This window comes from Thamnophis sirtalis, unplaced genomic scaffold (assembly GCF_051295495.1).
Source record: "Thamnophis sirtalis isolate CommonGarterSnake01/CBP01778 unplaced genomic scaffold, rThaSir2_p1.2 scaffold_4, whole genome shotgun sequence".
NCBI lineage: Eukaryota > Metazoa > Chordata > Lepidosauria > Squamata > Natricidae > Thamnophis > Thamnophis sirtalis.
In genome coordinates, this window is record NW_028261384.1 from 82578463 (window position 1) to 82595783 (window position 17321).

Sequence of the window (17321 nt, forward strand, 5' to 3'; positions counted from 1 at the left end):
TAAGGTTTTTAGTACAATCTCTGCTTGATTCCTAATGCTATAATAAGTTAAGCTATATTTATGCCTATTACAAATGTTGAATATTACACTACTAATATATTATTTTGCAAACTATTTTTGCATTTTGCATATTTGCTAATCAAAACATAATCATTTTCTTTAGCATGTTTCAGGATTTACTCCTGATTGACAGGAAGAAAGTACGCCTTGAGCCTGAAGCAGCAGACACTGAAATAACAAAATATCTAGACAACCTTAATAGCCAATATTAAACATCTTAATGGCCAATATTAAAGTTATATGACAATAGCTGACAGATGATAATGCCCACTAGGATAATGCCACTCCCTGTATTTGCCCGAAGCTTGTGTCTCTGCATGCCATTTTTTTAATAACAAGAAGGAAAAGGCATTCCTTTAATTTATATGATTCTCCTTGGTTAGGGAAAGTCCTAGAATCACCTTACAAGATCCTTCATTCAGTAGTAGTCTGCAAGAAGTTTCAGGAACTGTCCTTCAGAGCAACTGGTGAGCTGTTTCTGCTGGGGGGGAGGGGGGCTGCAATCACTTCAATGTTGAAAAAGAAAGCATTCTGGAATTTATTTTTCAAACAGATAATAAATTGTGCCTTTCATTTCTTAATTTATGGGGTTATTATCTGTATAAGCTAAAAGAGGCTTATTTAAGTCACAGTCTTTGTCCCCTTTTGAAGCTCTATGCCATTTTTGAGATTTCATTGTTATAACTACAAGGAAGAGGTTTTCTAGAGACATGCTAAAATAAAGAAGTGTGGAGTATCATTTTTTAAAATTTTGAAGGAGAAACATGATGGAAATCTGTGACTTTATTTTACTATGTTTAAATAATCTGTAACTTTGGATTGCTTTGTTGTGGGTGGCTGAAATTTTTTGATTTTTATGAACTCTGATTAGCAATAGCAATAGCAGTTAGACTTATATACCGCTTCATAGGGCTTTCAGCCTCTCTAAGCGGTTTACAGAGTCAGCATATCGCCCCCACAGTCTGGGTCCTCATTTCACCCACCTCGGAAGGATGGAAGGCTGAGTCAACCTTGAGCCGGTGAGATTAGAACCACTGAACTGCAGATAACAGTCAGCTGAAGTGGCCTGCAGTACTGCACCCTAACCACTACGCCACCTCGGCTCCTATTAGCTAGGAATCAGCAACTTCTTTATAAAAAAAATATATATTCTTTGACCACAAGAGAGAGCTAGAAAAATGGCTAAAAACAAACATATTTTTACAGAAAATCATTCACTTCATAGACCAATTATGTTCTAAGAATGTCGTAAAGAAAGATATGAATGTTATAGATGATACGAAAGAGGAGCAAGAGGTGCAATCCTGTATAAAATCACATATCAAAGCACTGAGGCAATTTCACAAAAAAACTGACAGTGTAAAGGACTTAATTGCAACTATGGAATACAAATATAGCACCATAGATTAAATCCAATCCTCTCAGCACAACTGAAACAACAGTTCCAAGTAAATCCACAGCTCCGAAGAGCACAAGTTTGGGAATTTTTCTTTATGGATACTAACAAAGTTGACAATTATTTGAGAAAAAGAGACTTGATAGACATTCCAGAGAAGAATAAAATTTTATTCTATGAGGATAAGCGAGTGGGAATGCCTTAAATTTAATGAAGCAATTGAAGTTAGAACGGGTCTTTACAAATCTGATATATGTAATTGAAAGAAAGTTCTAATGTAATTTTGTGTTTATAAAGTGGATTTGAAAATATACATATACAATACTTGAGTAATTCTTAAAATTTGAAAAATACTATTGAAAGTGAATTTGAAAGATTGAATGTTAGGAGGATGTAAAAAAGATGTACTAAAATTTATTGATTTTAGCAATATTTTCAAAGAAAAGTCTGGAGTCTTAAAATGGGTTTAAATAAAAGGCTTTTCTTCTTACAAGTTAAAGAATTAATAAATTTAATATGATAGATTATAAAATTAATAAGTACAAACAGAAATATATATTATTTCTCACAGCAAGGGAAAAAAGTAGAGGTGGTTAAATTGATTGATTTATTTTTAAAAAACAACATATCTAATCTTGTGTCCATTTGCAAATCGCTTCTGGATTTTGTGATTGTGATAAAAAAATGAAATTTTGCTGATTAGATGGGTTTGTGGTGATTAGAAATGGCTGGTATTTATTATTGTGTAAAAGTAGAAAGTTGAGTGTAATTTTATTATTTTTTATTGTGATACAATGAGTTGGAAGTCAGAACCCTTTTTTCTTTTTCCCCTTCTAGCCCATAATTGTTCCCATTCTCTTTTTCCTCCCCTAGTTTCTCATTATTTTCATTTTCTTTATATTTTATATTTTGATAAACTAACAGATTTTGTAACAGAGAAGTTAAAAAGCCAATATTAATGAGTTTTAAGACCATAGGTCTTAGGGTTTTGGACCACAAAGTTGAAAATTTCATAAATCTTAGCCCTTCTCTGTATGAAAGGTATTTCAAAATCGACATAATTAAATGGAGAGCTACAAGGGATTGCTGTGACTTGGCTAGACATAATAAAGAAAAGATGCCCAAGGTTTTAGACTCCATTCCTTTTTCTAAATTTAAAAATTGTTTTATTTATATAACATGTAAACATTTAATTTCAATCAAACTGTGTTGTCTGGGTACAATTATTTTTAGGAAATCATAATCAAAATGTTTGCAATAGTATTCATCACAATAGTATTAATTCTATAATAATTATATTTTACTTGTCTACTTTAACAAATCTCCTTTATAACATTAGTCCTTTTTATATCCCCACATTTCTAACTTCTGTTTTTATTATCTAACCATTGGTAAAATAAGTCTCATGTCAAGAAATGTTCAGTCCCTTCTTTTTCCTTAATTGTAAGCATTAATCTATCCATTTCTGCACATTCTATTTTTTTTTTATTACACTCTCATCTGTTGGTATCTCTTCGCTTTTCCATTGTTGTACAAATACAATTCTGGCTGCAGTTAATACATGTAAAATCATGTATTAATACATGTAAAATCATGCAGTTAATACATGTAAAATCATCTAAAATATAGATAGATAGATAGATAGATAGATAGATAGATAGATAGATAGATAGATAGACAGACAGACAGACAGACAGACAGGCAGATAGATATAGATAGATATAGATAGATAGATAGATAGATAGATAGATAGATAGAGATAGATAGATAGATAGATAGATAGATAGATAGATAGATAGATAGATAGATGATAGATAGATATAGATATAGATATTCCTTTTATTATATTTTTCCAACAGGATGCCCAATAAAATATTTCTGGTTGCAAATCTATATGCTGCTTTATCATTTTTTTAAACCAAGTATGCATTTTCGTCCAACATTTTTTTTTTCCTTTGGGCATGCCCATCATATATACGAACCAGGTGTCTGGATGCACTTCCAACATTTAGCGGACCTGTCTTTAAATATTTTTGTCAATATAGTTGGTGAAAAATGCTATTTGTAAAACATTTTATACAGATTTACTTTATACGCAGTTGACATAGTTAATTTAACATTTCTATTCCATAATTTTCATTTATCCAGTTCTACTGAATATCCAAAGTTTTTAGACCAAGCTATCATTGTTTCCCTTTACTTGCTCACTTTCCAAATTGATGCTTAATAAAAAGCCATTTTTTCTTTATTAATTTTTCATCTCTTCCAGTTAATATGTAATCCAATTCTGTTAATTCTTTATTAAAGAATTACATTTTAGCATCTTTCTCATATCGAGATTGTATCTGCACTTGTGGCCACCATGTTATATCCATCTCTTCAGCTCTTGCTTAGTTTTTAATTCCCCCTTTACAATCAAAGTATCTTTCTATATTATATTTTTTCCCATATTGATAACATTAGGATGTATTAATGCTTCCATTGTGGAAAGCCAGATTGATATTTTCAGCTAATGTTGTTCTTTAACTTTTACCCATACTGATAATTGCATTTCTAATATAGTGTCTTTGAAAATAGCTATAGATCTTATTCTTCCCATACCGCAAAAAAGCATGCCAACCTAACTGAAGGTCGTGTCCCTCTAAAGTTATATTTTATGCATCAGATTAATCCATTCTTTCACCCATGTAAGTACCGAGGCCTGGTAAAACAATTCCCAATCTGGCAAACCCCAAAACCCCTTTTTTTGAAATCTTGCAAATATTTTCAGACTTATTCTTGTTTTTTCCTCCTAGCCAAATGTATCTTAGTCTACATTCATTTTTATAATAGCTATTCTTCTTGTCAATGACAATTGCAAGTTTTTCCATTTTTCAAAATCTGATTTGATTTGTTGCATCAGTTTCATGTAATTATCCTCTTTAATCATTGCACATTTTGCTGTTAGTTGTATCCCTAAATATTTTACTTTCTTGATTATCTGTATATCAATGTTTTCCATTAGCACTCTTTTCTGTGTATCTATAAGATTTTAACTAGTATTTTTGTCCTTTTTTTGTTTATTTTCAGTCCTGCGACTTCATCATATTCTTCTATTTTTTTTAATTAACTTTGGTCCAGTTTCTAGTGGATGATCTAATATAAAAACCAAATTGTCCAAAAATGCCTGTAACTTATATTTCTCTCCCCACCCCATACCTTTTATTTCTTCACCTTGCCTAATATTTCTAATTAATACTTTCAAGGTCAAAATAAATAGTAGAGGGGACAGTGGACATCCCTGCCTTGTGCCTTTTTTGTATTAAAATTCTCTGCCATGTTCCCATTTACCATCACCTTAGCTGATTGTTTGTAGTATATTGCTTTGATTATATTAATAAATCTCTCCCCCAAATCCATGAATTTTAATTGTAATAACATAAGCTGCAAATTAATGTTATTAAATACTTTCTGTGTGTCTAGAAAGAGCAACACCATTTGTTTTCTAGGATGTATTTTATAATACTCCAATGTGTTTAAAATCATTCTCATATTGTTTTTAATCTGCCTCTTTGGCAAAAATCCATTCTGATCTACATGTATGAATACATTTAAAAACCTTTTAAATCTCTCTGCTATTATTAAAGCATATAATTTTTAGTCCACATTCAATAAAGATATAATTTTTTGTCTGCATTAAATCTGAATTGTCTTTCGCTATAAAAATAATATTTGCTTCCATCAAATTGCTATGACATGGCTAGACATAATAAAGAAAAGATGTCCAAGGTTTCAGACTCCATTCCTATCACTTATAACCCAGCAGGAAAAAAACATTACGGTTTGAAGCTGTAAAGTTTTATTTGAAAAATTCTGGTAAAAGTTTAAACAATAATAAATCAATGGAGATAAGTTTTTTTTAAAGAACTAGTAAGATTTAGACAATTTTACTAAGGAAACTGGATGCAATTACCGGTTATCCTAAATCATTTGTTTAGTGACTATTTGAAGTCATAAGAGCACTGAAAAGTGACTTATAACTGGTCCTCAAACTAAGAACTGTTGAAGTATCCCCTGAGGCACATGATAAAAATATGGGCACTAGGCAACTGAAGAAGAAACTTTCCTGTCTCAATCCTCTCGGTGTCTGGATTCCTGTGGTAAATTTTGGAGAGGCTGGGTTAGTCTTCAGCTAGGGGCAGGCAACCAAGAAGATCACCATGGAAGAATCAGAGATGTTTAATTATTTTATCATGGAAAATAAAATGTGTCTTCTAACTCTTAGGCATTTAATTTTGTTCATTTTTTCTACTTTAAATGGGCCTTTTTTCAGCTGCAGCCTGCTTCTTTTTTTCAAATTGCATTATTATGGAAATTCCATGATTTTAAAATGGCAGAGAGAAAGATGATGGCACTGAACCAGAATAAAGAAGCTTGAAACTACTTTTTACATTTTTGAAACATAATGAATTAAACATTTTTGAAGAGTCTTTTCCTTTTACATTAAGTCTGCCTGATTTCCTGAAGTTTTGAATAAAGACTATATAACTAGTTATTTTAAGAAGTTTGTTGTGGAGAAATTATGATTGGAGAAATTAATATCAGATTTAAAGCTGTTTGACTGTGATGGGATATTTGACCACAAGAGAGAACCAAGACGAACAATCACCGGGATCTCGTGGATTACATCTCAGAATTCTGAAGGAGCTGGCAGATGTTATCTCAGAACCATTGTACCATAACTTTCAAAAATCCTGCAGCACCTGGGGAACTACCTGAGGATTGGAAAAGAGCTGATGTGGTTCTTCAAAACAGGAAAAAATACCAGGAAAATACAGACCAATTAGCCTAATATCAATATCTGGGAAGATACTGGAAAAACTAATCAAAAAACAGATCTGAGAAAATCTAGAAACAAATAGTTATAATTAGTAGCCAGCACAGGTTTGTTAAAAACAGATAATGCCAAATCAATCTTATTTCCTTCTTTGACAAAGTGACCAAATGCCATGGACATAGTATATTTAGACTTCAGCAAGACATTTGACAAAGTAGACCACAACCTACTTCTTGGTAAGCTAGAAAAATGTGGGACAGTTTCACCACTATATGGATTTGTAACTGGCTGACAAACTGTACTAACAAATAGTTCAGAATAGTACAGAAGTAGATTGCTATTTTTTTTTACTACCGGTTCAGATGTGCTCCTGCATGTGCGTGAAGCTTCTGCACATGTGCAGAAGCGTCTGGGTGGGTGGGCGGAGCTTCCCGCCGCCGCTACTACCGGTTTCCCTGATCCAGGCCAAACCAGCAGCAACCAACCTCTGGAATAGTACTACGTCTAAAAGGCGGAAAGTAAGCAGTGGGGTACCACAAGGTTCTTATCTTAGGCCCTTAAATTAAACATCTTTATAAATGACTTAAATGAGGGGATATAAGGGAAACTCATAAAATTTGCAGATGTCACTAAACTGGCAGGAATACGCACACCCCAGAAGTTCAGGATCCAAAAAGATCTTCACAGACTGGAACAATGGGCTCTATCCAACAAAATGAAATTTAATGTGGACAAAAGCAAAGTTTTACACCTGCACAGGAAAAATCAAAAGTACAAGTACAGCTTAAGCAAAACAAGGTTCAAAACAGTAACTGTTAGAAAGATTTGGAGTCCTAGGGGATAATCACTTGAACATGAGCCTAGGGGATAATAACTTGAACATGAGCCAACAATAGGTGACAACTGCCAAAAAATCTAATACAATTTTTGGTTGTAGAATCAGAGGCATAGATCATAACTATGTGAAGTATTAGTACTGCTTTATAAAAGTTGGAACTAACACTTTTTCCTCCCCCCCCCTTTATGCTACAGTTCATTCCCCCGCTTTTCACCTTTCCCCTGTATTTTCTTTTTCCTGTATATGTTATTTTTGATACATCTAATAAAATAATATATAAAAGAAACAATAACTGTCCTTCTTAACAATGAAACTCTGGTCACTGTTGTGGTCATAAGTTGAGGACTACCTATATTGAATAAACTACCACTGAAATGAAGATTCTGAATTAAAAGTATTCTGTTCATAAAACTGTAGTTTCTAAGTCAGTACTGCATGAAAACGTTTTAAGATCTTTTTCTGTGTAAATAATTTCCTGCAACCTTTTAATTGTTTGATTAAAATAATTTTAATACAAAGCTTTTAATTAAAATTTAATTTAATTAAAATTACATTTTAATTAAACTTTAATTTTAAATTTAATTATGTTTTAATTTATTTTTAATTTATTACTGTGTTTCCCCGAAAATATGACCTGTCCTGAAACTAAAGCCTTGCCACATTTTTTGCGTGGGCAAAAATATAAGCCCAGCCCGAAAATAAACCCCCTGGACAACCCCCCCCCCTCCGGCCAGGCAGAGCACCGCTCATCGACATAGCGGTATCCTGAAGGCGGCAAGCTGCAGGAGCCCGAGGAGGGGGGAAAAAGGCGCTTACATTGTTTGGCGCCTTCGGGATACCACTAGGTTGGGGAGTGGCGTTCTGCCTGGCCGGAGGGGGAGTTGCCAGGCGGCTGCTCCCTTGCGAACTGGCTCTCAAAAGCCAGGCACAGCCTCAGGTGAGAAGCAGCTATGAGGTGACCATGCTCATGAGCAATCGCCCGGCAAACCCCCTCTCCAGCCGGGCAGAGCACCATTAACTGACTTAGAGGGTATCCCTAAGGCACCAAGCCATGTAGCGCTCTGCCTGCTCCCCAGCTCCCGCAGCTTGGCACATTAGAGATACCCCCTAGGTCAGTGCATGGAACTCTACCAGGCTTGAGAAGGGAGTTGCACAAGCGCCTGTTCCGCCCCCAGCAGGCATGCCTCCTAACCACAACTTGTCCGGGCCCAGCTCTCCCTGCAGAGCCACCACCGCACTCCGAGCATAATGTCTTCTCCAGTTCCAAACTCCTTAACTCGGCTGCCGAGTCTTCCAGCAATGGCCACTCTAGGAGTGCGCTCTATGGTTGTGGGCTGGCTGCTGGAAGACTCTCTGTTCAGAAGACTCTCTTACAGATAGTTCCAGCAGCCAGCCCACAACCATAGAGTGCACTCTTAGAGCGGCTGCTGCTGGAAGACTCGGCAGCCGAGTTTTGGAGTTTGGAACCGGAGAAGACGTTATGCTCAGAGCACGAGGCGGCTGCTGTAGGGAGAGCTGGGCCTGGACATGTTGAGGCTAAGAGGCAAGCGTGCTGGGGGCCGGACAGGCACTCGCGCAACCCCCTTCTCCAATTTGTTTTAATTGCAAAATATGAACTAGCTTATTAGGTTAAGGACTACAACACAGAAGCTCTTTCATAAACTGAGGCAAATATGAAGAGCACTACAGTATGCTATTAAACATTAATTTCTTAATTTGTAACATTAATTTAAAATAAACTGAAAGGTGTTATCAACTTCAAATGCAACAATAAAGTAACTACCAAATGTAGGGAAGCAGCTTGACTAGATGTAGGGCAGGAGCACAACAAGAAATAATTTGACACCCAGTCAGAGAATGATGAGGCTGATGTATTCCTTACACCCGTATCAATGCAATGTCACAGTCAGGAACAGGCCCTTGCTGCTAGTAGTAATGGTAGTACTACACTCTTCATTTTGTAGGCCTCCCTAAAAGCTTTATCTTGATTATTTATTGCCTTTCTTATACTATAAAACAACTTTCCATTAATTGAACTCTTTCATGTTTCATCAATACATTAAGTTATTAACATAATTTATTAGGTTTTTACTTCCTATATAATGTGAACCATGCCACTCTGGTTTATTTAACAACACATGGCAAGAACAAACAACTTTGAACAATATGTGAGTCCAATTGTATTGCTATAACCGTAAAAGCTTTAGAGGTTAAATAGAACAAGAGCAACAATTGTAAAATTAAAATTTCTGATCATTCCTTTAGGACATAAAACAAAATAAAATAAAATAATGGAAAAGTTCCAAAAACAGTTAGACTAGAAAACAATGTTACTCTACATTTATTATATAAGGGATATTCACCGATGTCATTGATTTGCAAAATTCTATATAGACTTCATAAAAACAGTTACCCTTTTCCCAATCAGCATAACTTTACAACCATTTTTCACTCCAAGCGTTGACAATGGTTGTTCCATTTCTTTCAATGACTTTCCTAATAGAAAAAGAGTAACCAAACCTCAAATTTATTTTTGGAAATTCAACAAACAAAAACAAAAACAAAGTTTTAAATGTATTCAAAATATGATGTATGAAACAGCATTATTTTAAAATATAAATTGTACTTTGTATATATAGTATATGTCTATAAAAACCTAAGTACAGCCTGTTTCCAATAGGATTATTAACCTCCTATCTCAAATGCAGTCTACTGGAAGGAGGTAGCAGTTTGGAGGCATGCTGAATTCAGAACAGGTCTGCTTTAAATAACAGCAGACCTCCAAAAATTCTTGACGTATCATTGATGGAATGAGATATTTTACACAAAGATTCCCCCACCACAATATTTTTAAACCAAAATAATTTTTGTATTAAGTTCTTTTCAATCCACTAAGTTAACAATTATTTTAACATTTCAATTTTATTTCAAATTTTAAAAAATAGTTTAAAATTTAATTTTCATTAATATTGTTAAAAACGGAAAGCCATTAAAATAATTTGGAATAGTTTCATTATTCTTGGATATTACAGATAGTTTTGTTAATCTACATCATCTTTATTTTTCAACTATTCCTAAGTAAAAAAGTTGTTATGAAATATTATAAAATTTCTTTGTAAACATTTCTTGTATATTTTCCTCAACAATAAAATAATTTTATCTGATTTTAAAATCAATCCGTAGATGAATAAAATATGGAGTTATTTTAACTATCACAATCTTCCAACTAAGTAGAATCTTTAATAATGGATACATCAAGCACCTTACTTACATTTTTATATCTTGGGAGTAAGCTGGATAGAACTTAATAGGACTTGTGCCTGAATATACATGGAAGTTGTACTTACCCTTATATATCAGTTTCTGAAAAGAAACTGGAACTCCAGTTACTTGCTCAGTTAGTAAAGCCAAATCATGTACTGTTGGTTGACTATCCTCTTGAGAATCAACCTGAAGATTATGCTTTTCATTGCCTGAAGATAAATAATATGAAAATATATTCATATATTTTCCCAGTTGCAGGGAAAACAACTAGAACCCCCCCAAAAAATACCCTACCCTGATTTTAGACTATCAAAGATCAGACAGTTCTAAATCTCAAATCTCTAATAAAACTAGGTAAAAGCAGAAATTTCAAGGATTTTTGTTAATAAAGTTGTTTTAATGCAGATAAGAAAGTCATTTGGTATATACATAGGAGTCTACTGCATAAATCAAACCATATGCAAATGTCTGTCCCATGGATTCAACCTTAATTTTCTTCCAGCTTTGAATAAAATAACTTTTGATGATTATTATTTTTTGGCCCTGACAACAAAGTCTATACAACAGATCTCTCTTGTGTGAATATTATTGATTGTCACTTCATCATCTTTAATCATTTTTTTCCTGAGGTTTTAATGTTTTAAATTTTTTTTCTTCAAAATTTTTTATTTCATTCAGAAAATTAAAATACAAACTTCAAAACCCTTTCGATAAAAGGAACTAGTCAAAGCTTATTAGAAAAAAATGTGCATTAAAAAAGACAAAAATACATAATATATCTTGTCCTCCCTAGTTGAGTACTAGTAGCAATGTTCCCCCCCCTTGCAAAACAGGGACATAATTTATAAATCTACAAATCTATTTGCAACCAATTGACCTGCTATCTTTGTATAAAAAAGGTAATTAACAGGTAATCCAACAATGAAGTTAAATTTCAAAACCCTCTGTTAACAATATGTTATTATATTTAACTTGTAGAAGGTCTACAACGGCTTCTTATCTACCACTGACTACCACGTTCATGGTCTCAGAACCGTCCAGGATCTTTGTTTGCTTATTAATAATAATATATTTTCTTAAAATTTTAATTAAGATTTTTCTGAACAATTGCTTCTCATTTCCCAAAGTCATAGATCCTCTCTAGGTTGAGACACAATGTCTCTTAATATTTATTTTCCAATTAAATATAATAGTTCAACTCCCCAATCTCCATCAATCTTCTTGAAATAACCCATTTCATCAGTCATTAATTCTATCAGCTTTGAGTCTTTAAGATCCATAGCCTTTCAGCTGTCACCAAGGAGCCTGCATTCAAACCGGGATCCTTCTTCAGATCCTGCCAGCAACAAATTAAATTCCAATTCACTTGGTGGTCAAACTGACTCAATAATTGTTGCTCATAACTGATCATCCTTAGGTGAATTTAAAACCATTGTTAATTAATCAAACTTTTAAACTAAAGTTTCAATTAGAGCTTGTAAACTGAAAAACATTTTATTGTTGAAAGCTTCCCAAAGAGCTTTGTCTTTAAGTTGACTTATTGTTTGCATTTTTGTTTTAATACAGGACTGTCCTGTATCTGAGTTTTTACAGCTAGTCAAAACAATTCTAAGACAAGGGAGGAACCATGATAAAGGAATTCAGAGAAGATTGAAAAAATCTTTTCCATAGTAAGAGATATAAGGAAAAATTAAAAAAACAGAAGACCAGAGCTTTTAAAAATTAATAAAATGTGAAATGTGAAAGTCCAGTACAAATGCAAATAATTCCTGATTCCAGAGAATTGCCATGCAACTCCATAGAGAAAAAATGAAATTGATTTAGAACTGCTATCAAGGAATAAGAGAAAGTACAGAGAATCTACTTTAAATACTACCAAGGGTTTAGAATAATTCAACATTCAACAAATTGATTAGTATTTAAAACTAAAGGTCAAAAGGAAAAAGAAATATCAAAATGTGGGATTAAAATCAAAGCAGGTTTAAAAAAATATAGCTGAAAATAAATGGTGGAAACCCAATGCTCTGGCCACTACCGAAAATTGCAATCATCAAGATTCCTTTTCAGGTAGTTGCAATGGTAATTTTGGATCATTTCTAGGAGCTCACATTCAAATCTAGGGAGCTATGTGCAGCCAAAAATACCAGTTTTGGCAGTAAATCAGCTGTCTGCAGCAGGGAGAAAATCACTTTGGGATAAGACACCAAAGTAACCTATTTTTCTGACCTAATATTTTTATTAGATCAGGAAACTATGTCATATATTTGAGCTTATGCTCACAGAAGACCCAAACTATATATGTATTGTTAGTATATAATAATTTATGAACTGGAATAGTTATAGCAACAAGTCAGCCAATGGGAACTGTTTGGTGACTGAGACATAGGATTTTGTTGTGTGAGCCATGTGAGATGGCTTGGAGCCTGGGCACAGCTTAGCTTAACTGTTCTGTGCTGTGAGAGTCAGTTTGTCTTTGCTTGAGTGTACGTGCTACTACTTCTCTCTTTAACGTTGTAAGAGCTGCATGGGTATTGTATATATGCATCATGTTTTATATTTTTATATATAAAGAAGTTTCTTCTATATAATGAATCCTGCTGAATTATTTGCTTGTGTGCTGCCTGGATCACTACAAACTACAAATATGTATCAAATGTAAATCATATAAATTACTAGAAGAAAAAGTAAAGGGTCTAGAAGAAACTCTTAGGAACTCCGAAATTCAATGAACAAAGTGAGAATCTCCAACCTAAACAAGAAGACTACATCAAAATTAAACACAATAGGGAGCAAACAGCTTCTTTAAAAATGACCCCATATATGAACAAAAGAAGAAAACCGATACACCAAAATTGCACACAATAGGGAACAAACAGCTTCCCCAAAAAATGACCCTATATACGAACCCAAAGAACAAGACTAATGGAACATGTCACATATAGAAGAAAACAGAAAACAAGAGCTCACTCCAAAGAAGCCCTCTGGAACTGAACAATTGCTTTCATAGCCTTCCCCTGGAAGAAAATATGCAGACACCTACAAAAGAGCAGTCATCAAAAGTTTCTAAAAATAAGACACAACCCAGCATTCCTGTGATAGACAGGAAGAATAGTATCCCGGACTTCCCTTGGGGAAAAAAATAGGTGAATATTGGTGATATGAGATTTGATTCTTTGAGAAACAGAAACTATAGTCTGCAGATGGAACAGTCAATCTAGGGAGGTATGCTGTCTCCATGGAGCAAAAATCAAAGATGTAACTAAGAATATTACTAAAATAATCAATCCTTTGGATTGCTACCATTTTCTTCTCCTATACGTGGAGACCAATGACACTACAATGAATCTAAAAACAATAAAAAGAAATTACAAACATCTAGGGGAGAAAGTTAAAGAATTAGGAGCACAAGTGGCGTTTTCATCTATATTTTTCACAAATGGCCAACATCCAATGAGGGAAGAAAGGATTTTAGAATGAATCACTGGCTTAAAAACTGTTGTCATAAAAAAATCTTTAGTTTCCTAGACTATGGTCTGCATTACCTTGCAGATTGTTTCCTACCTAGACCATTGTCTGTATTACAAGAAAGGCTACTGGCAAGGGATGAAGTGAACCTCAAAAGAACTGGAAATAATATATTTGGAAAATGACCGGCTTATCTTATAAGCAGAGGTGGGTTGCTGTTGGTTTGTCCTGGATCGGCCAAATCAGTAGTAGTGGCAGTGGGAGACTCCACCCTCCCACCCGGTTGTGCGGAAACGTGCCCAAACCGGTAGTAAAACGATTAGCAACCCACCTCTGCTTATAAGAAAGGCTTTAAGCTAAAGTTGAGAGGGGAGAGAAAGTCAATCTTCAAGACCTTTAGAACCTAATTCTAAGCAAAAACCACAAGCTAACCAATTATATAAGGAGATGGAGAATAAAGAGAAAGAAGAAAACAAAAAACACAACTAGAGAATAATGGAAAGGATGGAAAACCCAATTACAAAATAGAAGATATAAGAAACATACCCAAGACTCATAAAGGACTCAAATGCCTGTACACTAATGCTCAAAGTTTAGGAAACAAGCAGGGTGAACTTGAAGTACTAGTGCATGAAGGTAAATACGATATAGTTGTCATTACTGAAATATGTTGGAGTTGGAGTTGCATTATATATACAAGATCATTACATCACTACACAAATACACAGAACTAAAAATGAAAATCTCCTAGAATCCATATTGCTTAATATATATTAAAAGGGGGGGGGGAAGTGACATTGCTATGTATATATTACAGACCACCCAACCAAGCAGAGGAAATAGATGAACTCTTTACTAATCAATTAACAATTGTATGTAGGAAACATGCCACAGTAATATGTTTAACTTTGTACACCAAAATGTTTTACAGAATTTAAAAACTAATTAATAATATTACAATTTAACAATGTAGTGGACCACTCTTTAAGAGCAGATGATGGCCTCTGTTGACCAGCATTAAGTAGATAAAAGCGGCTCCAAGCATAAAATAGTCGAAATTTAGTTTTACCTTTACCAATTTTTGTTTTTAATTTACACACACACTCACCAAAATACAGTATGGCTACTTCTGCTGGGAGAAGTAATCACCGGGCCAAGAGGTAGATTAAATTCGATCAAAATTCAAAAGAAAGGGGAATAGGGTGGGGAAATGGAAGGCACAAACAAGAAATACCAAAAAATAAAAATAAAAAAAATCCTATGCAGTATCCGTGGACACCGTTCCTCCCAAACCGATTAGCCTGATGGCTGTCATGCGTGGCTGAGACAGTCAAGGATCAGCATCTTGTCAGTGCCAAGCCGCAACAAGTCAGCGAGGAAGACTCCCCCCCCCCCCCGTTTTCTGGCACGGCTTCTTACCGTACGTGACCGTTACTATTACAGCCGAACTCTCGTAAGGTCCCGCCATTCCTGCTCGCCCACCCCTCCGCTCGAGCTGCCTCTGAGATGGCCAGCAATCGCTTCTCCTTCCTCCTAGTCCGGAAACTGTCCGGCGCCTAGGAAAAAAAGAGGGAAGAAGGAATGTGACGCCAGAAAACTTCCGATAACCAGCCCCTCGTCTTGATAGCGGTGATTGGAGGGCAAAGAAGTACCGCCTTCCTTGTACTACAAATAAGGTACTGCAAGGTATTTCTGAGAGCCAAGTTCAAGCAGCGTTTAGACGTTCATTTGTGCAGAAGGGAAATTGTTAGCAGACATAGTGTATTCTATCATACCATATCAAAGATTTTTTTTTTTTACAGTAACACAATTTTGTAAGGCGGAGGTGACTGTTCCAGCAGTAATAAGGGATTTTCCACTCCTATTTCATAATTAGCAATTTAGTCTATATGTATATTTTTTATTGTCTGTTCAAACTGAATGCCCAAAGTAATGGTTGCACCGATGTATCAGTACAAATCATATTGTATTGTAGTACCACCAGAACAAGATTTTGTGATTGGACTCTGACAAAAAAAAGAGACCTGAAATCCACCAGATTTATCTGTTTTGAAGTAATTGAAATATTATGTTTACACAACATTTATAAATAAATATACTTTTTTAACCTCAGTATTTGAATATTCATAGTATTTTGAATCATAACTATGGTTGGATTCACTCAGTGTGCTAGACCAAATAACTAGGTTGTTTCAAATTCAATGTGGTACCTGAATGCAGACTAATGGAGAAGCGCTTGGAACCATAATTCTTTACATACAGTTTGTAAGGCTCCCAGTTTTATCCAGACCAAGAATGAACATTAAGAGCTTTTCTTTCAGCTTCGCAAAATGATTTTGAAATATTAATCCAGATCAGTGTTTTAATACAATACAATGAATCATAAAAATAGAGGAATTCTAAACTGGACAGATCCATAATATATGGACTGTAAAACAGTCCATTTCATCTTTTGTTTAGCATTTTTCTCTGGCTTTTATTTCCTTTACTTGAGTCTGCACCAGTATCTCTTTTTACTGCCATACCGTTATGACATTGTATTCATCTCATTCGGAACTCATGAGAAGCTCAGTTATCCATAACTATATTTTAAATATTGAAAGACTGCTTTCCCCCCCCCCTTCCCCAAAGCAACAAGGCATTTTTTGTGCTGAAGAATCTGTACATATTACCAATTATTTGGATGTTATTGAAATCAGGTGACATTGCATCTCCCACACCAGGGCTGGCACCTACTGGCTGAGTCGGGCTAAGGCTGGCATGTGCCTTCCTCTCTCTTGCTCAGGGCTATTTTGCTTTATATGAAAAGTCTACTTTTTGAAACCAGACTGCCCTTCTACTGGTCTACAAACTGACCACAGTTCAGAGAGCTATGTCTGAAGAGTGGTTGATGGGCAATGGCAGTAGATAAGATTGGGGAGGGGAGGAATACACCCTACTGTAAAGTGAGAGGAGGTTTTCTGTATCTGTTGTGCAAGTCTCCCTATATTATACAATATAATACAATAGCAGAGTTGGAATGGACCTTGGAGGTCTTCTAGTCCAACCCCCTGCCTAGGCAGGAAACCCTATACCATTCCAGACAAATGGCTATCCAACATCTTCTTAAAGACTTCCAGTGTTGGGGCATTCACAATTTCTAGAGGCAAGCTGTTCCGCTAATTAATTGTTCTAACTGTCAGGAAATTTCTCCTCAGTTCTAAGTTGCTTCTCCCCTTGATTAGTTTCCACCCATTGCTTCTTGTTCTACCCTCAGGTGCCCTGGAGAATAGTTTGCCTCCCTCTTCTTTGTGGCAACCCCTGAGATATTGCAAATCTCCCAAGTTACTCCTTTGAACATAGGTGTGGTATTCTTCTGTAATTTCCTTGTTTTGGCTGATAATTACACTTATTTAACTACAATTACAGTTGCATACAGTCAGAATGAATTTTGATAGGTAGCTAAACTCTTGGTCAAGCCATCAATCAGAACTCGTCTTCCT

The 17321-nt window shown here is 34.9% G+C and overlaps 1 protein-coding gene across 2 annotated transcripts in view; it reads right to left on the minus strand.

Moving 5' to 3' along the window:
• Window positions 1-15470, minus strand: part of BAG1 (BAG cochaperone 1) — a 34434-nt gene extending 18964 nt beyond the window's left edge. The window contains exons 1-3 of one of the 2 annotated variants that reach the window (XM_087713195.1): window positions 15259-15470; window positions 10458-10583; window positions 9524-9606 (exon numbers count right to left, since the gene is read on the minus strand). In XM_087713195.1, the coding sequence (XP_087569321.1) occupies window positions 9524-9606; window positions 10458-10583; window positions 15259-15307 (258 nt within the window). In that variant the 5' untranslated portion in view covers window positions 15308-15470. The remainder of the gene's footprint in view (window positions 1-9523; window positions 9607-10457; window positions 10584-15258) is intronic. The other variant, XM_087713194.1, reaches the window with a different exon arrangement.
• Between the last annotated feature and the right edge of the window lie 1851 nt (window positions 15471-17321).